General features: G+C 38.2%; 1 protein-coding gene across 1 annotated transcript in view; it reads left to right on the forward strand.

Moving 5' to 3' along the window:
• Positions 1–62: 62 nt before the first annotated feature.
• Positions 63–20,779, forward strand: part of BRCA1 (breast cancer 1, early onset) — a 27,851-nt gene continuing 7,134 nt past the window's right edge. The window contains exons 1-15 of the mRNA XM_010292933.1: positions 63–142; positions 2,272–2,325; positions 2,659–2,739; positions 3,278–3,366; positions 4,256–4,401; positions 8,136–8,235; positions 9,155–9,200; positions 9,618–9,760; positions 10,262–13,627; positions 14,302–14,387; positions 15,797–15,971; positions 18,348–18,480; positions 18,709–18,875; positions 19,353–19,678; positions 20,608–20,695. Of these exons, the coding sequence (XP_010291235.1) occupies positions 63–142; positions 2,272–2,325; positions 2,659–2,739; positions 3,278–3,366; positions 4,256–4,401; positions 8,136–8,235; positions 9,155–9,200; positions 9,618–9,760; positions 10,262–13,627; positions 14,302–14,387; positions 15,797–15,971; positions 18,348–18,480; positions 18,709–18,875; positions 19,353–19,678; positions 20,608–20,695 (5,080 nt within the window). The remainder of the gene's footprint in view (positions 143–2,271; positions 2,326–2,658; positions 2,740–3,277; positions 3,367–4,255; positions 4,402–8,135; positions 8,236–9,154; positions 9,201–9,617; positions 9,761–10,261; positions 13,628–14,301; positions 14,388–15,796; positions 15,972–18,347; positions 18,481–18,708; positions 18,876–19,352; positions 19,679–20,607; positions 20,696–20,779) is intronic.

Here is a 20,779-nt window from a genome sequence, read left to right on the forward strand (position 1 = left end):
ATACAACAGATCAGAAACAAAGCTGATTGCTTTTTTTTCCTGTAGAGTATTGGATGTGAAGGATGGACTTCTCAGTGATTGCTATTGGAGAGGTACAAAATGTGCTTTCAGCAATGCAGAAGAATTTGGAGTGCCCAATATGGTATGCTAGGAGAATAATGTGAACTCTGTATTAGTACAGTTAATGAGTCTTTTGGTTTTCTTCCCTCTTTTCCTTTCTTTTCAAGTGCTTTGTCAGTTCTATGGGTTATCAGAAAACAAAAAGAATTGCATTTTAAGGCTATGTATGTTGATGTTTTGTAAGGCTCAAGTGAGAAAGTACAAGACAGAACATGTATTTTGCTCTTATGTTCTATCAAATTTTGCTTTGTTGTTACAACCTAAATGTGTCAGTCCTCTATCCAGTTAGGGAAAAAACGTAACTGACTGTATTAGAGTATTGTTTGTAAAGCAGCCTGGGTCTTTGTGCATTGTCTCTAAAATGTGAGGTCTGTAGTTCTTTAATGCAAACAAATGCTAAAATAGCATAGATTCTAGTTAAACCCTAGATACCTAGAATGTCTGATAAGCTTTTGAAAGACTCTTGCTTCCATTGAACCAAACTGCTGAATTTTATTTTGTTCCTGGTGGCAAATGTTTTTAAATCCTTACATTTTAAATCCATTTGGAAAAATTTTGCTTTACTGCCATTGGAAAACCAAAGTAATTTCTGTGTTGGTAATAACATCTATTACAAAGGCACAGAGCGGAAAGCATAGAATGTCTGTAGCACTATGCAGAAAAAACTTGCATCCAAACCTCTCTGAAGAGGTAGCATGCTTTTTGCTGAGGCATCACCATTGGATGGTTGGCTTGATTAATCATTGACTTAAACAACATTAGAAGAGCTAGAATAGGAACTATTTCCTACATCTGTTGTTCTTTATTGCATGTGGAATTTGGTAGAATAATGAAATATCTCAGAAAGTGGTTTTACACAGCCTGGTACTGCTGATTGATGGGACGAAGCTGACTTCAACATGGAATGGAAATTTTCAATGTCTACGTTTTTTGTATTTGCGCAATAAAGATTATGGAAGTGTGTGCTGTTTAGCTTAAACAGCAAGACACGTTGTGAATGGCAGTTCAAAAGCAGGATTTTAATGCACCTAGCAGTATTGTTGGTAATTATTAACTGGGCAGAAGGCTGTGAATATGGTGAAGTTGGGCCTGTCTTGCTTTATTTCCATATGTGATGTTAAGGCATAAAGGTATAATCTTTCTTTTCTATTATGGCAAATTAAAATATTAAAACATCCCAAAATATGGATTAATGAGATTGGGGAATGAATAACACATGCAAAGGTAATGCTGAGGCTGCTTTTGACTCTTGGAATATAGTTTACTCTAGGCATAAGTTAGACTGTTCTGCAACAGCAGTGTTGTATTTGTTTTGTCTGTTTTCATCCAAGTTATGTTGATGTGTTGGTTTCATTGGAATCATTATATAAACTTATTTATATACTACTAGGTTGTAGACAGAACACAATCACAGAGAGGTTGCCTTATGTACATACACGGTCTGTGAAACTCATAAAACCTTTCTTACGTAACTGGGATTTGTAACACAGTGTATGCCTAAATTAGAGCAATATTTTTTTTAATTACTTTTTAGTATGTGTTCAAGGTAGATTACATTTTAAGGTGAGTTGAACAAGGGACTTGGTTAGAGCTTTTCTGAAAGCCCTAGTATCAAGTTAAATATTAATTTTCATGCTGTGCTAGACAGGAATGAATTTAGAATAGAAAACTGAGTGGGAAAGGAATAACTTAAATATTTATTTGTGTTAACACATCTGTGCCTTTGGTTTATACAAATATAGTAAAGAGTCCAATGGGCTCTTGAACCCAGTAAAACTACACTGTCCTTTACGCTTGTCATGGGAGGTCAGCATTGAAAAAGAAGACATTTGTATTTTAACTCCAAGTTTCCTGCACTGCTGAACTGGGCATGTGCAGAAAATGCTGTCTTTTTGCCAGGCAGACAAAGATTCTGAAGACCTAGTAGATATGTATATATCATCTAGTGACAGTATTTGTTACTGTACCTGGTTCTCAAGTGAAAAATCATCAGGTGTGTCATATTTCTCTTAGCCACCAAGGGTTTTTTGGGGTTTTTTTTTTTTTTTTTTTTTTTTTGAGTTCAGAGAAGTGACTATATCTCTGAATATTTCGTTGCTCCTATTTTATATGTAACTTCTGTGTTGTTTTGCTTCATTTTTCTTTTTGTAGCTTGGATGTGGTAGAAGAGCCAGTTTCAACAAAATGTGATCACATATTCTGCAGGTAGGTTTGAAAATGTGTAATTGCAATGCTTAGGCACTATGTTCTTATTCTCCATGTATACTTCTCCTCTTTAGTGCTAATGATGTATACTGTGTTTTGGTAAGTTAATGTGTAGCTATTTTAGGGGAAACATCAATTCTGAATAAGAAATAACTGCAGTTTCACAGAATGTGTCAAAGAGCATTGATTAGTTCATTGTAACACCATAACAAGAATACAGACATTCAGCTTGATAGTGAAGGATCTGTCGAGGCGTGGTGCACGCCTAGGATCAGTTTTAAAGAAAATAAAATCCTCCTTTTTGTTACGATTGTGATTATTCTTTTTTCCTAGGTTCTGCATGTTCAAACTCCTCAGCAAAAAGAAAAAAGGTGTGATACAGTGTCCTCTGTGTAAGACTGAAGTTACCAAAAGGTAATGCATCTTTGCAAGTGGGCTTGAGGATGAGAAGTTTGAACTCTTAAGGAAAAGTTAATCGGTCTTAAAAATGTCTTAGCAGAAGACTGAGATAAACAAGAAAAGGTGGTTATTAAGTAAACTGTCAGTTTCTAAAGGAGTAACTCTTTAGTGCCTTACCTCAATACAAACATTTTCAAGTGATCACAGGTGAAGAGACCATTCTTACCGAATTTTTGTGCTATCAAGTATAGACTGTATTATATTACAATGTCCAATATACATGTATATAATATCCAATCAGTACAACTAGTTTCTCTGCGCTAAACCTTGATGAGGAAAAACATGAAATTCTCTCTTTGTGGTAGTTTTAGTTCCTGTAGTAATGTTTGTTTTGGGGAATTGTGGTGTTATTCCTTGGCAACAATTTCTCATAATCTCATCTTCCACTTTGCAGTTTTACTCCATTTTTTGTTCAGCCTAAATTCTAGAAGAACTATTAATAGTTTACCTATACATTTGTCTTGCATCAACTCATGTGGTGTTGTTATTTCAGAAGTCTGAAAGAAAATTCCAGATTTAAGCAACTAATTGAAGGGTTGTTTGAAACTATCCATGCATTTGAGCTTGACACTGGAGTAAAGTGTAAGTGTTGTGAATGTATGCTCCCCACTTTCTTAAAAATAAGATTTTGACATTTGTGTCATAATTATTTGCAAGGTATGTCACTTACTGTGCAGTATTCAACATGGGAAGAATTACCAAATTATTTTTCTTGGATGTAGAAGCATAAGTTTTCCTACAATATAACAGTCTTAAGGAGTTTTACTGTGCGTTTGATGACTCCAAGCAATCTTATTTTCAGTTCCTGGAATATAGCTGAATATGTATCAAATACTCTTTAATCTATAACTGTGTAGCAAAGTCCTGCTCTTGATTACACCCAACCTTGCAGCTTTTACTTCTTAATCTTGGAGCCTGAACTAGCAAGTGCTATTATAATAGTGTATGTTAACTTGTCCCATTCAGATATATCCTTTTGGTATCCAAATTAATCCTTTCTAGTACTTGGTGCCTTGCAAAGGGTATAGGCAAGTTAGACACGCGTTTGTTTATATTTTGGGAAACAAGATATTGTTGTTGGGGGCAGGTGGTGGTTTGTGGGGTTCAGTTTGGTTTTTTTGGTAGCATATTACGGTATAAAAACTAGGCTCAAAGTATTTTCAACTTGTTCAGTCATTATAAAATCACTAATATTAGATCCTGTTCTTGCTAGATTATCCACAGAAGCAAAATTGGTTGGGAAAATTAGTTGGCAAGATTAAGATTTTAGTTAATACTTGAAGAGTACTCATAAAGAACAATCAGACTAATAATTTAAGCAGATTTCTTTCTTTTCATAATTGTATTTTAGCTGTATATGTGCTAGTTGCATAGGATCTACACAAGGCTATTTTATTAATATGCAATATCTGTTGTCATGCTCAGTGTAAGAAAATACTTTTGCTTTTTTTTTCTTATTGACATTTTTCAGTTTTAAATAGTCATCACTTCCCTAAAACATCCACAGAAGCCACTGCTGCTGAGTTCCTGTGTAAAGAAAGTTCTGTTATCCAAAGTAAGGGCTTCAGAAAAAGGAAAAAAAGTGCTGAAGAAAATGGACAACAAAACTGCACCTTGGTATTCCTTTTTTTTTTTTTTTTTTTTTTTAATTTTAACGCCTAATTAATTTTGATGGATTGTTTAGTGTTTTATTTGGAATATGTATACATGCATATAAATTAATGGAATAGGAGATTTTAGTTTGCTTTCAGATCACTGTTTGACTTGAATATTATTGCAGACAGGGACATCTAAATATTTTTGTCTTCCTAACCTACTTTAAAAAGTTGTTTGCATAAAATGACCTGAACTTAAAGGTAATATTGCCATATTATATTCTGTTACTGAAACTAGAATCATAGACTCATAGAATAGTTTGGGTTCGAAAGGACCTTAAAGATCACCTAGTTCCAACCCTTCTGCCATGGGCTGGGACACCTTCCACTAGACCAGATTATTCAAAGCCCCATCCAGCCTGGCCTTGAACACTTCCAGGGAGGGGGGATCCACAACTTCTCTGGGCAACCTGTTCCAGTGCCTCACCACCCTCATAGTGAAGAATTTCTTCCTTATATCTAATCTAAATCTACCCTCTTCCAGTTTAAAGCCATTACCCCTTGTCCTATCACTACATGCCCTTGTAAAAAGTCCCTCTCCAGCTTTCTTGTAGGCCCCCTTCAGGTACTGGAAGGCTGCTGTACAGTCTCCCTGGAGCCCTCTCTTCTTCAGGCTGAACAGCCCCCATTCTCTCAGCCTGTCCTCACAGGAGAGGTGCTCCAGCCCTTCAATCATCCTCGTGGCCCTCTGCTGGACTCCCTCAAACACATCGATGTACTTCTGTTAGAGGCCCCAGAGCTGAACACAGTACTCTACGTGGGGTCTCACGAGAGCGGAGTAGAGGGGGAGAATCGCGTCGCTCGACCTGCTGGTCACTTCTTTTGATGCAGCCCAGGATACAGTTGGCTTTCTGGGCTGCAAGCACAGATAGCTGGGTCGCGTTGAGCTTTTCATCAACCAAGACCCCCAAGTCCTTCTGCTCAGGGCTGCTTTCAATCCATTCTCTGCCCAGCCTGTATTTGTGCTTGGGATTGCCCTGACCCATGTGCAGGACCTTGCACTTGGCCTTGTTGAACTTCATGAAGTTCAGATCGGCCCACTTCTCAAGCCTGTGAAGGTCCCTCTGGATGGCATCCCTTCCCCTCCAGTGTGTCAGCCACTCCACGCAGCTTGGTGTTGTCAGCAGACTTGTTGAGGGTGCACTCAGTCCCACTGTCCATGTCAAAGATGCTAAACAGCACCGGTCCCAGTACTGACCCCTTAGGAACACCACTTGTCACTGGTCTCAATTTGGACATTGAGCCACTGACCACAACTCTTTGAGTGCGGCCATCCAGCCAATTCCATATCCACCAAGTGGTCCATCTGTCAAATCCATGTCTCTCCAATTTAGAGACAAGGATATCGTGCGGGACAGTGTCAAATGCTTTGCACAAGTCCAGGCAGGTGACCTCAGTCACTCTTCGCTTACCCACCAACGCTGTAGCCCCATCATAGAAGGCGTAATTTGCACTTAGTGAAGCCATTTTGGCTGTCACCAATCACTTCCTTATTTTCCATTGTCTTAGCATAGTTTCCAGGAGTATCGGCTTCATGATCTTAATGGGCACAGAGGTGAGACTGACTGGCCTGTAGTTCCCTGTAGGTCTTTCTTTTTCCTCTTTTTAAAAATGAGGATTATGTTTCTCCTTTTCCAGTCAGTGGGAACTTCACTGGACCGCCACAGCTTCTCAAATATGAGGGATAGTGGCTTAGCAACTTCCTCCACCAGTTCCCTTGGGGCCCTTGGTTGCATCTCATCAGGTCCCATGGACTTGTGCAACTTCAGGTTCCTTAGATGATCTCAAACCTCATCTTCCCCTACAGTGGACACTTCCTCACTCTCCTAGTCCCAGCTTATGCCTTCTGCGACTTGGGCAGTGTGGTTTGAGCACTTGCCAGTGAAGACTGAGACAAAAAAGTCATTGAGTACCTCAGCCTTCTGTAACCAGGTACCCTGTTTCCTTCCAGAGAGAGCCTACATTTTCCCTAGGCTGCCTTTTATCACTGACATACCTGTAGAAGCTTTTCTTGTTGCCCTTGACATCCCCGGCCAGATTTAATTCTATCAGGGCTTTAACTTTCCTAACCTGATCTCTGGCTTCTTGGACAATTTCTCTGTATTCCTCCCAGGCTACCTGTCCTTGTTTCCATCCTCTGTAGGCTTCCGTTTTGTGTTTGAGTTTGTCTAGGAGCTCCTTGTTCACCCCTGCAGGCCTCCTGGCATTCTTGCCTGACGGCCTTTTTGTTGGGATGTATTACTCCTGAGCTTGGAGGAGGTGACCCTTGAATATTAACCAGCTTTTTTGGGCCCCTCTTCCCTCCAGGGCTTTATCTCAAGGTACTCTACCAAGCAGATCCCTGAAGAGGCCAGTCTGCTCTCCTGAAGTCTGGGGTAGTGAGCTTGCTGTGCACTCTCCTTGCTGCCCTAAGGATCTTGATCTCCACCATCTCGTGGTCATTGCAGCCAAGGCTGCCCTTGAGATTCGCATTCCCCACCAGCCCCTCCTTGTTGGCGAGAACCAGGTCCATCATAGCACCTCTCCTCATTGGCTCCTCTATCGCTTGGAGAAGGAAGTTACCATCAATGCGTTCCAGGAACCTCCTGCATTGCTTATGCCTTGCTGTGTTGTCCCTCCAACAGATATTGGAGTGGTTGAAGTCCCCCATGAGGACCAGGGCTTGTGAATGTGACACTGCTGCTATATGTCTATAGAGGGCCTCATCTGGTTGGGTGGCCTGTAGCAGACCCCCACTATAGTGTCACCTGTCCCTGCCTTCTTTTTAATCCTGGCCCATAAGCTCTTGGTCGGCTCCTCATCCATCCCCATGCCGAGCTCCACGCACTCCATCTGGTTATTGAGATAGAGAGTGACACCCCCTCCTTGTCTACCCTGCCTGTCCTTCCTAAAGAGCCCGTATCCTTCCATTCCAATGCTCCAGTCATAGGAGGTATCCCACAACATCTCTGTGATGCCAATAAGATCATAGCCCTGCAGGCATGCGCACATCTCAGACTCCTTGTTTATTCCTCATGCTACATGCGTTTGCATAGAGGCATTGAAGTTGGGCCACTGATGAAGCTGACTTACTGACTAGAGTGGCTGGAATGCCTTTGTGCTGCTCTTCAGGTGCTCTGCTGCTGACCTGTGATCCTTCTCAAAGCTCTTGGCATCTATTGCTGGCACTGGCATCAAACTGATAGTAGCAGGATGGATTGAGGTTCCTCTCCCCTGGCAACTTTAGTTTAAATTCCTCTTCGCCAGCTTGGCAAGCCCATGACTGAAGATGCTCTTCCCTTTCTGAACCTAGGGTTGAAAGCTTTTTCGTACTCCTTGTTTAATAAGGCTGTCTAACTCTTGGTAGGCTTTTTACCTTTTTAGTGGTAAGACCATGAATATGTCTTAAGAAGTACATGAGTTTGTTCATGGTACATTGTTTCTTGTCTCACCTAGTTCATGCTGAATAGAATATTAAGAGAAAACTGTTAATTTTTTGAGCTGTTAAATGCGTGATAATAATTTCTATTAACAGACTCCATTACTGATACCAGGACAATAAATTACATGTATCGGATTTTTGTATAGAGGCTGCCAATTTAAATACTTAGTTCATATGTAAGCCCCCTCTACCCCCCGCTGTAGTTTAAATAATTACTTATTTTTTGGAAATGGCCTACTGTTGTAAATAATTGTTCCTTTCTATTCTTCTGTCAGCAAGTGGATACACAGCTTACAGATACCAGGGTCAAAAGATGTCCCCTAAGAATCAAAGCCCAGAAATATGACTCTGAAAAAGAGATTTATATAGAGTTTGGTAAGATCTGTTGTAGATCCACTAGTTGAGCTTATGTATAATGTTTGCTAAGTAATGAAAGGTGATGAAGTTCAAAGTCTTTATAAACACTTAATTTCTCCTTAACACCCAAAATGAGTACAATTCAAAGTTTGTAAATCAAAGGTGTTTTTACATAATTTATTATATTGTAGGAAATAATGCACCTGTAGTAAACTTTTAAGGCTCAGTGTACAAGATCCAAAGAAAAGATGCTTACAGATGTGAAAAAAGTTGTAGTTGTTATAACTAATGATAGTTACTGTTTTCTAAAGAATATTAAGCCTTGTCAGCAGTGCTTGAGGCTCTAGTTAATAACCAAATATAAGAATGAAATCTAATTGAGAAAATAATATTTCATTTCTGTCTATCCTAGCTTTTCAGAACTTGCTTTTTATCTGGTGCTGACTGCTGTGAGAAACATGATAGACGCTGTGCATAGTTTTTCTCCCTCTTCCTTCAAGGAAAGAATTGTTCCTTTTTAACAGATAGTGTTCATTGTCTCTCTTTTTTCCTTATTGCTTCTACCAAGATCAAAGGATCGAAGACAGATATTCAAATATATTGCCCTGACTTCCAGTTAAATTCTAAATACTAGCAGCTGTTTCATGCATAAATTTAGAAATTAGAAAATAACTCCTAGCTAATTAACTCGTAGTAGCTCTCTGTTAACAGTCACTGTACTTAAACAGAATTTTATGCTAGAACCCTGTAGATATTAATACATAGAAATCGTTATAATTAGGTAAAATACTGAACAATTGAACCTGATTTCATCTGATAAAAGTTGAAAGCATCTGCCTCTGGAATGAACTAAGCACGCATTTTTCTGTGATCATAAACACTGAATCTGGCAAGTGGTCTTTCTCTGAATCATTTCAACCAGCTGATTTGTTTTTAGGCTCTGATTCATCTGAAGAGCTTTTTAAACAGGCAAGCAATACTGGGTAAGTAAAGGTGGTTAAGGAATACATATTTTCTAAAGACAGTAGTTCAGTACTCTCAGTCCCATGTTTTAGTTTCCTGCTTTAGGACTGAGAGAATTCTTCAAGTTGACAAGTGATTTTCAACTTTGAGGGCATCAGGGTAGAATGGGTAGCTGACTCCCATCAGTTTGTCATATAATATGCTTTAAAGTTGTTTTCTAAATGTTTTGTTGCTTACACAGACATTAGATCTTCAAGAGGAAAGCATGTACTATGCTTTAGAAAGTAAATGTTAAATTCAGGAATGTGGGAGGGGATCTTTTAAAGAAATGGCCTGAAACGCTGAAGGGGTCTAGTTGTGGCAAGTGTCAATCATCATCTTCTATTATGTCTATTGTGGTTTTCTCTGTAATGAAAGTAGATTTCCCTTCCCAACAGGTTAGAAGACAAAGAAGTGCTTCAGATTTCATCTCAAGAAAAGCTAGAAGAATTTAAGAGTGCTGAGAAGGGGAGTGAATATTCTTGCAATACACATCTTGACAAAGTGGCTGCTAAAGAAATAATTCTACCAAATGTCATAGGTATGTTATTTTGGTGACAAAAATGATTAAGCTTGAAAGGAAGACACCAAGTTAACATTTTTATTTCACATTATTAAATATATATACTTGTGCTGTTGTACATTATAATTTTGTTGATGCCTACAGCTAGTGACAGTATAATACAAGACTATACCTGTAGACTAGATACTTAAAATGTGGGTATTTTGTGCACAGGAACAGAAGGGAAAAAAGTAACTTGATCAAAGTGCAAAACTTACTCTATTCTGCATAAGCCATATTATCCCTTATAATACAGGCTGAGAGCACTGTCTGTTCATTCATGTAAGAAGTTGGGTGAACATATGTAATATGTAATTTGATCTTTCTCCCTTTCTCTAGAGAGAGATTTGTGCAGTGTAGTATTCTATTTTGGGGGGAAATAAGAACGGTTCTTTTAAAACAAAGTAGCCATTAAGCTTATCATTGTTCTTGTGCATGTAAAATGGGGCTTAATAATTTATAATACCTATAAATCTTCAGGTGAAAGTGATTTCTCGAAGGAAGGCTTGAGCAAGAAAAGCACTCGGAGCATCACTGAATATGCCAAACTTGGCCAAGTGAATACGACTGAATGCCAGAGTTTTCCTTTAAAGGTTTTTGCTGTAGACCTACTCACAGAGCAGTGTGACAGAATAGGTAATGCCAGTCCCTTAAGGAATGGGGACACATCTTTCTTTAAGAACACAGAAGAAATGGATGCAGAGCAAACTCAGTGCAACAGTAAAAGCAAAGAGTTTGACTTAAAAGATAGCTCAGAGAGCGGGTTGGATAAAAGCAAGGAAATAGATATTGTACAAACTGTGGAAGCTGTGGAAACGTATGAACCCAAGAATGATTCTTCCCATGAAAAAGAACTTCCTGTGGAGAAACTACTTAAGCCAGAGACACTTCACTGTGCTACCCAGAGTCAAGTCTCTAGGAAGAGACTGAAGCGAAGCATTCAGAAAGTCAATGAATGGTTTTCAAAAAGCAATGAGATTCTGTCTTCCAATTCTTCCCAGGATGATTCTGCTGGAGCAACTGATGTTTCAGGTGAAGGAGATGCATGTTTATCAGATAAAGATTCCTGTATTTCAGAAAAGACTGACCCTATGGTAGATTCCATGGAAACTGAAGTGGTTGAAAGAAACAAAAGATGGTCAAAACAAACAGCAGATAGCATCAAAGACAAAATATTTGGGAAAACATACAAGAGAGAGAGGAAGTCAAATCCCTCTATCTTGAGAGAGATTTTACCTACTACAAAAAAGGAAGATGCAGCTGCTGATGAGAAGTGCTTGAATAATTCCAGTAAAGACAGACTAAAGCAAAGAAGGAAGACTGCCTCTCTCCTGCAGCCTGAGGATTTCATCAAGAAAAAAGGTATAGAAGAGGCAGATGACTGCCCTCAAAGTATTAACTGGTGCCTTGGGGATGCTGAAAAGAAAAAATGTGATCAAAGCTCTGCTGTTAATGAGAGTCACCTGTCTGAAAGTAGAGAGGATAATACACGAGCAGAACTTGATGAAGGAGGAGGATCCGTATGGAAGAAAGCTGCTGAAAAGGTGACTGGCAAGTACTGTGATGGGGAGCTGAAACTGAGTAACTGTGATCAGAAAAGCACTAAAAAAAGTAGTTCTGCAGCAAAAAGATGCAGGCATTCTACTAGAACCGTGTGTGCTCTACAGTTAGTAGTGGATAGAAACTCTGTTTCCCCAGATCCATCTGAGCCACAGATTGATAGCTATTCAAGCAGTGGAGAACCAAGGAAAGCTGATTCTGAGCGAAGACAAGTCAGGCGCAGCAGGAGACTTCAGTTACTTTCTGAAGAAATGACAAAAGAAACAGGAAAAGGAGTAGTAATTAAGGGAGCAAGGAAGTATGACAGTGTGCATGAAGGGTCTTTCTTTGGAGTCCGAGGGGATGTATTAGTTCACACTTCTGAATGCAAAGACTTGTGTGAGCCCCAGGGTATGCTGAGTTACAAGCCACTCACTAATCTGAAGGGTGGTGATCTGGCTGCAAATGAAATACAGATTAGTCTAAAGAATTCATCTGACATTGCAGAAACTGGAAAAAGTCTCTTCAATCCTACATCTTCATGCCAGCATTCAAACTGTAGTTGCTTTGCACCTGATGCAGGTTCTCAAGAAGGTGAAATACTATGTAGCCCTTTGCACCTACAGTCTCCCTCAATGACTGTTGTGCACACTGCTTCCCACCCGACTGAAGAGTTGAGAGAATCACGTACTACTTTTCCCCAGGATAGTAGACATGATGCACAAAATGTTCCAGGGGACTTCAGAACTGGAAAGTTGACAATGGCTAAAAATATTTTGGAATTTATGAAGGAAGCTGAAGATAGTGAGTTAGACACACAATATCTGCGAAATATATTTAGGCATTCAAAACGCCTATCATTTAGCCTTTATCGTACTCCCATGAAGGCGTGTACAGTAGAAGATGCTGCTTCTGAAACTTTAAAGATAGCGTGTGCTGATCAGGTAGAAAATAAGCATAGCAAGTATTTAAAACCAGAAAACTTGCAAGAAGAGAAAACAACTGCTGAAAGCTTGAGTAGGGTTTGTGAGAAAGAGAAGCTTAAGACCTATGAATCTGCTTGCGTTAGTCCTGTGACTTGCTTTGTTGGCAACACTGAATGTATGCACGCAGGGGAACATCAAGAAGATGTTTCACAGGCTGCAAATCAAGGGAATCTGACAGTAATAAGAATGGGTGCTGCTAGGACGGAAGATGAAAACAGATCACAAAAAGGAGAGCAAGGTAATGAAAAGACAGTGTCAACTGACATAGGGATAGAAAGCGAGTTGAGACAGAATCCAATCAAAAATAATAGCCAAAGTGATCAGAGTAATACAGAAGAGCACATTTTCAAAAGAACTGATTTAAACACAGTCAATGAAATAGGCTTCAGTTCAGAAAGCAATCAAGCAGGAAAGGCCAAAGTTGTTGACAGCAAAGGACCAATACTACATTTTCCATCCAGATCAATGATTTGTCCTGAAACTTGTCAGCAAAGGCCTGCTCAATTCAGCTGTGAAGTCACTGGGGAAAAAAGTAGCAAAAGAGAAAGAAAACAAGTAAAGGGGAATGAAGAAGCAGCAACCCAAACTGCTAGCACAGGGATGCCTGAGTGTTTAGTTACAGAGGCTCTAGAAGAACCTCTTAAAGGGAATAGTGATTTTACAGGTTTGTCTGAAACCCCTGATGGTTTACTGTGCTCTGATGATGATATTGAAAAGAACACCAGCTTTTCTGAAACTGATAGGAAAGAGAGATCTGCTGTGTTTGTAAAAAGAAGCGATAATACCCTGGTAAAAGAACTACACAATAGAAATGTTAGTTCTCAAGGTATTCAAAGATCTCGAAGAAGAGCACAGAAACTGCAATCTTCAGATGAAGAATCTAGCGAGGATGAAGATTTACCATGTTTTCAGACATTAATATTTGGCAAATCAGTAAGCACACCTTTGCAGATCAACAACCAAGTGACATCTGTGGTAGAGTCTTCAGTAAGTCCTATCACATTGCCTCACAATGAAAGTCACGATGACAATAATATGCAGAAAATGCCTGAAGCTGCCCTAAGTAATGGGTGTGTTTCACCAAGCCAGGAGTCAGAATGCTCTGTCAACTTGTTTTCTTCCCAGTCCAACATGTCTGAAGAATCAGTTGATGGAGCACAAGAGCTGAAGAAACCTTTAATACAAGTTCATACATCCAAACAAGTGAGCAATGTGAATGAGAGTAAAGAAACTTTTCAAAGTTGTGATGGAGGGCTGAAGAGAAGCAAAACAAACTTCAAAGATGAATGCCAAGAAGACCCAAACATGGGAGCAAACCTAGGTACAAACCAAGCTTTTTATCTCTACAGCTGTGTTTGTAATTTCATTGCACCTAGGTTTTTGGTGTTTGCATGGGAACTTTGTTCTGTATTTATGTGGTGCTTGCCCTTTTAAAATAATGTATAAGCCCTGAACAAACACACACAAAAGCCTCAGTGGTTTATTTCCTGAAAATTAAGTTCTCCCAGTATTCTTTGTTCAGAGCAAAAATGAACAGACTGTGCACTAGAGGCCAGACTGAATCTGTCTGATGGGAATTAATTTTTGAGTGAAATGCTAGCTTTCTTATTGCCATGTGATACTTGCATCTATCAGCAAAATTTCATAAAGCCTACCTAAGCTGTTTCACCAGATGAAATGTTTGTTGAAACTGGCTGTAGAATTCTGTAATGCTTATTTTGACCATATTTATGGTTTTCATAAATATTTAGGAATCTTTCATCTCTATTGAAACACTTTGAGTTCTATTTACTTTGCGATATGTGTGATGTGGTATTCTTCGAAATGGTCACTTAAAGTAGATCTGTGTTTTTAAAGTGTTTTCAAAGCTTGTCACTTTATCATTATAGTTAACAGTTGGCTAAAAGATCTGTGTGGTAAGAGATTATGGATAACATTTTTTTTGTTATGGTTTTTTTCTTTAACTAACTCAGATTTTCTTCCACCTTCTTCAAGGTGAAGCATCTGGATACGATAGTGAAACAAGTAATGTAGAAGATTCATGTGGACCATTCTCTCAGGGTGAAATACTTACTACACAGGTAAGGGAGTTTATGCACTAAATTCTAAAAGTAGTTTGCGTTCTAGGATATAAGCAAGTACATGAAAGCTGTGAAGTCAATGTAGTGGGAAACTGCTTTCATCATAATTCTTTGTGTCGCTAGGTTACTTCCAAGGACATAATTAATGAAGAATTGTAGAACTGCTTGTATGCCATTATTTGTCCAAATTTGCCTTGCATGGTAACATTACATTCTAATGGCCATAATTTGTTATGTGGTATTGATTACAGCGCTTAATTGTGCGAGATGCTAGTTAATGAATCTCCACACTTGACCAATGCTGGAAACCTCTGCTTCGTGTATTTAAAAGCTTCATTGATAGGAATTTATAATAATTGGTGACAAGATTGGCTATGCTACATTATGTTATTTAGAAGCATGGAAACTTGCTTTCTAAGGGTAAAGATTAAATCAAATCATTCCATATTAGAATATTATAGATGTAAGACCCAACAGGCGGTGTCCAGTGAAAGGTGTGTCTAGCACACTATGTTTTCCCTACTATTAATTTTGTGATTACTGCTTAATGGCCTGACTTTATGTATTGGATGATTGGTGTGGGGGTTTTTTGTTGTGTGTTTGGGTTTTGGGGTTTTGTTTTGTTTCATGGATTGGGTTTTTGGGGTTTTTTGTTTGGGGGTGTTTTTGGGGGTTTTGGGGGTTTTTTTGTCCTCTGTAACTTCAAGGTAAATCTTATGCCAAATCTCTGTCTTCAGTATTCTTTTTTTATTGATTCAGTAACAAGGAAGTTCCACATGGTGCCAGTGCTTAGAGCTACAAATGTATTCAGTGCTGTGGAAACTGCTTTATCCTGTATGGTGAAAGTTTTAGGTGTTTAAAAGGATCCTTTGGACCCCTGAGCTCTTCTTATGAGGAGGTGTATATGGCATGTTTTTAATAGAGGGTATTGTAATTTTTGAGAGGAAATGTAAGTAAGAGTAAGATGAAATATTTTATTCCTTTTAAACAGTCTTTGGGTCTTCCAGTAATGGTGGAAAGTGCAGAAGCTCAATACTTGATGTCCATTGTTAAATTTTAATTTAAGTGGCTAATGCAAACTAATGCAGTTGGGGCAAAATGACTTTCAAAGAAATCTGTGCAGAAGTTCTTTTTTTGTTTGGTTGGTTTTTTCCTGACTGATTAAACTCTGGTAAGCAATCTAAGCTGAAATAATGACTGTGTGGTTGTTTGGGTTTTTTTGCTTTTGACGTAACGCGTGTGCATTATTTGTTACCAGTAAAAGTACCACAGTCACCTTCTGAACACATGGTAAAAACGAATTCCAAATAATTTTGCTGTTTCTAATTTTCAAGCATTTGTTGAATAAATTAATCTTACTGCTTAAAACTGAGTTTGCTAATGTTGGCAAAATTGTCTATCCTTTGCAGCAGAAGAATGCTATGCAAAATAACCTAAAAAAACTTCAGCAAGAAATGGCTGTACTTGAAGCAGTGCTAAAGCAGCATGGAAGTCAGGACTGTGAATTTTTACCTATCTGTAGGGAACTGCCACATTCCAGTAGTGAAGAAACACTTGGAATGGAACAAATGAGACAACAAAGAGGTAAATAGCAATGAAAACCTTTCCCAGCTTTCTTACAAACAGTTGTATGACTATTACTAGTTCCTTTTTCCCTCTACCACAAATTATAGCGTTAATTTAAAATTGATACATTAGCAGAATTTTACGTAAATTCAGCTGTTCAGTGAGACATACATGTTTTATTTATAACTTAGGTACTACACTTAGTCTAAAAAAACTCCTGTTACAGCTCTTTGTGAGATTACGTGGTGTAATTGCGTAAATGGTGTGAGTAGGCCTTGTGGCTTGGCAGTACTAATCCATGTTGTTTGTTCGTCAGTTCTAGTTGTACTCTTGTTTTTTCACTGAAATGGGTAAGGGACTGGGAGGGTGTCTGAACACCCAAAAGGACCTGGCCTTTATTGCTGTGGTAGACATTGTACTTTAGCATATCAACGAACAAGACAAAAATTAGGTTAGGTATGTATTGGCTGTCAAAAGTAATAGAGTGTAAGTCAGGCTGCTGATGGGCAGAGAAGAGGCGAATACCTATAGTGGTGTGTAAATCCCCAGAACAGGACGTGAACACAGGGTTCCTAGCTGGAAAGCACACAGGGCAGTAAATAAATGGTAAAGAATACTTCAGTAATCACCAAAGGCTTATTGTGTATTGAGGATAAAGTGAGTTGCTGCCAGCTATGTAAGTAATAGTGAGAGGTCTTTATTTAAGATTTTTCTTTGTTAAAGCAAGACAGATACTGAGATTACTGTTCTGACAACCTATCTGCAACAGAGCATAGAGCATTCTTTGAACAAAGCCTACAGTAAGTCCACATGTTCATTGCTGAACTTCTCAGCGTTCTAGAAAGGCACACAGGGCTGACTTCAAGATTTCCAAAGATATAATGCTTATTGAACTCTTAGATAAATTGCACCAGTGCTTTATTATCTTGCTACTAAAAATTTATTTCCAATTCTGTGGTCTTACTTCAGTCAGTTATCCTATTTTCTGAGGGCAGCTAGAATAACTTAACATCCTGGATTTCAAATTTATTCAGTGTCTTATCATGCCTTTACTGTGTATGGTTTTCACTGTGGAGTCTTTTCTATGTAAATTCAAAGACTTTCATCACTACTGTGGGTGCTAGTCAAATATCACAAAACGATCTGTAGATTGCTTTTGATCTCCTGAATGAGGCATTGTACAATGTGAAGTATGAGACCTATAGATTAACATCTATCTTAAAAAAAAAAAAAAAAAAAAAAAAAAAAAAAAAAAAAACCCACACACAAACAAACCAAAAAACCCCAAACAAAAAACAACAAAAAATGTGAAATCGTCAGCCAATATGGTGCAGCTTTCTGCTTGTGTGTTAGAAAGTTAGTTTTCGTTGTCAGAGTGTAATCTGCATCGGGAAGTTCCTTCATGGAGAAAAGGGGGTTAAGACAAAAAAAGTGAAGAGGCTGACCCTTTGAAAGGTGCACAGTGGTTTGTTCAATTCATTCAAAAATCTAAGGTAACAGCATCCTTCCTACTGTGGCTGCTGCTTTGATACTTGGATTCCTGACAGGAAAGTAGGGTCATTTATTGTGGAAGAAACTCACTATAATCCTCTTCTGATTTTCTGTTACTGATTTACCAGCTGCATTGTTTTCAGCTTTCTCTCTATCTCATCTTTTGGACGTTTTGAGCCGTTAAAACATTAACAGTATATTTAACACTAAGAGACTGCTCAAACCATGCTTAGTTAACAAAGCTCATTGAATTGCATGGCATTCAACCTTACTACAGATGGAGAATATTATTTCATAGAGAAGACTTTGAAATGTAATCTTTCTAAACCCAGTAGGACAAATTCTTAAGTATATATGCTTGAAGATTCAGGCAGCAAATCAATGTTTAGTTTCCTTTGGATGGGAAAATTGCTTAAAATAATTTCATTAATACAATGCATGTTTACATTGCTATGCTAGAATATGGATTTGAGACTCGTAAAAACTTAAACTGATTAGAGTTATTGATGGTTTGATAAAAATCACAGGCATCTTTAGCTATCAAACAAATGCCTCTCTACTGCTTGTGAACAGAGGCATGGTAATGTGTTGAGGGTATTCATAAACAAACTGCGCTAGATAGTGTAAATTTGCCTTCAGCCTATTTTATATCCTACTTTTTCCACATAATGCATAGCTGACATCTTAGTTTTGTAGATTATTTAATATGTGAAATAAAACGTAGTTGTTAGCCATACTTCAAACAGCCTAGTATTTTGTGTAGATTTCTGTTTTGGGACACTTGCCTCTCTAAAGTGTATCCAGATTGAAATTTTAGAGAATGCTTGACTTCTTACCTGAAGAAACAGTTAAGAACAGTTGGTTTTATTTTGCTTGTTTAAGGATTATTTTTTTCTTTTAAAGGGGCAGAGTCAACCTCAGAAGGAAATCTTGAAAATCATAAATGCAGCTGTTCAAAGGAATTTTCAGCCAATGATTTCCATGTTATGCCAAGTGATTCTCTCAACAGTAAAATCAGAGAGTTAGAAAAAGAAAGGTAAATGGTTTTGGTTTGTGCTGTTTTGTTGTTTGGGTTTTTTTGGTTTTTTGTTTTGGTTTTGGTTTTTTTTTTTTTTTACTTTTATTTCTAATCCTGTATTTTTAAATACATAAATCTTGAAATAAATACTTCTCAGCTTTTGAGCAATTACAGTAGCTTAGCTGTTGCCATGTAGTTCTGATACTTAAAGGAAAAAGGTATTAAAAACGATTTCCCTCTCTCAAGGTTTACAGAATTGTTGCTTCCATCTTCTAAATCCTATTTGTTAAAGAGAACAGATTTCAAGAAAGGCCTTCAGTGTGACAGTGTTCTGAAGAACACAGCTCCTTCTGAAAAGACAAAACCTGTGCAGGAAGCAGTGCAAGAATATAGTCAGTGTCAGCTTGAAGCAGGTAACATTTAAGGGGGATCCAACACATTTTGATTTCTGCTTTTTTTCCTGCTTTTTTGATGTTTTTACACCCAAGCAAGATAAAACTTTTTTTTTTAAATCAGGGATTTTAATATATATATATTCATGGTCAATTTAGAAAGATGCTACTTCTTATTTCGTTGGTTTTGTTTGGTAGCCCAGCTATATAGCTACCTTTCAGGATGGGGTTGGACAACATTTTGATAGTAATGGGAGTTATTATCAGTATCATATATAAATGGGTGCTTCTTGACAGATACACTACTCAAAGTTTCACAGGTATTCTAGTGTCTCAGCTATAGATCAGGAAAAAGTAATGATAGAGGCAAAGGTGAAATAATAAATAAGGAGAGGAAGTAACTGCAGCATTTAAACTTAAAAGGTAGAGCAACAGCCTTCCACCATGACTACAAGAAGGATGAAATTGTTTCAAGGTTTAATTTCTTTTTTCCTTCAGAAAATGCAGATGAGCAGAAATCTGGGACCAGGCTAAACAGTGCATGTGTCTTGCCAAATCTCTCTGGAAATGTGACCAGGAGTCCAAATAGCTCTTCCTCCTCTGAAAGGCTTCTTAACCCTCAAACTGCAGAAGCAACAGATAGTTCTCTTGTATCTCAGAATGCTAATAAAAGCCGTGCTCAAGAACATAAATCGAAGAGAAGTGTGTGTTTTCCTGTATCTGTTCTGCACAATGCAGCTGGGAAAGAAAATGCTACAAGTCCAGTTGTGACTAACAGGAAAAAAATGTCAATTGTGGCATCAGGTCTGAATCCAAGTGAGCATGTAAGTATATTTCAGAAGTTTTAGAGATCACTCTGATAATCCTCGACATAGAGCTAAGTATAATGGAAACTAATCTTACAATAATTGCAGACCAGTAATACAGCAACTCAAGTAAAACTTTTTCACTCCTAAAAGTATGAAGAATGCTGCCTGTAAACAGCACTATTAAGCTTTAGTGAAGTTTGAACTTTTTTAATTACTGCCTACTGTCTAGAGGTAAAATATATTATTGCAAAGCAAGAGGGCTTTATTTCTAGAAAGCCTTGGGGCTTGCGGGAGAAGGGGGCTGTTTGGTTGGTTGGTTCCCTTAATGCAATAGGATGAGAGGAAATGGCCTCAAGTTGCGCCAGGGGAGGTTTAGATTGGATATCAGGAAAAATTTCTTTACTGAAAGAGTGGTCAAGCATTGAAACAGGCTGCCCAGGGAAGTGGTGGAGTCACCATCACTGGAGGCGTTCAAAAAACACATAGACGTGGCACTTTGGGACATGGTTTAGTAGGCATGGTGGTGTTGGGTTGATGGTTGGACTTGATGATCTTAGAGGTCTTTTCCAACCTTAATAATTCTATGATTCTATAAAGTTCTCAGATGCTGCTTCTTTATTCAAATTCTGGTCCATAGTGAGGATTTCTGTAATTAATCAATTCTGAGTTGCTAATTAACTTGTTTCTATGATCCATCCAGGAGGAGATATGGCTTTTGGTTTATAAACTACTGACCAGGAGCTCTTCTTTACTTTAGCCTGTTGAATGATGCCAAAATTATTGACTTTAAGAAAATGTACATTCTGTATGCCAGAATTTGCCAATACAAATAAACCCATTACTTTAAAGTAGTTATCTTATTAGGTTATACTCCTATAAACTGGAGTTGTTGGGGTTTTTTTAATCTGTTTTGCTAGCTATTAATTGTCTTAACTACTTTTCAGTTGGTGGTCCAGAAGTTTGCAAGAAAAACTGAGAGCACTTTATCTAATCACATTACTGAAGGAACAACCCATGTCGTAATGAAAACAGGTTTGTTGGGAGCTATGTGAGCAAATCCTATATTTACACACCATATAGAATTTTAACTCTAGGCTAACCAACAAGCAGACGGTT

This window comes from Phaethon lepturus, unplaced genomic scaffold (assembly GCF_000687285.1).
Source record: "Phaethon lepturus isolate BGI_N335 unplaced genomic scaffold, ASM68728v1 scaffold1978, whole genome shotgun sequence".
Classification (NCBI taxonomy): domain Eukaryota; kingdom Metazoa; phylum Chordata; class Aves; order Phaethontiformes; family Phaethontidae; genus Phaethon; species Phaethon lepturus.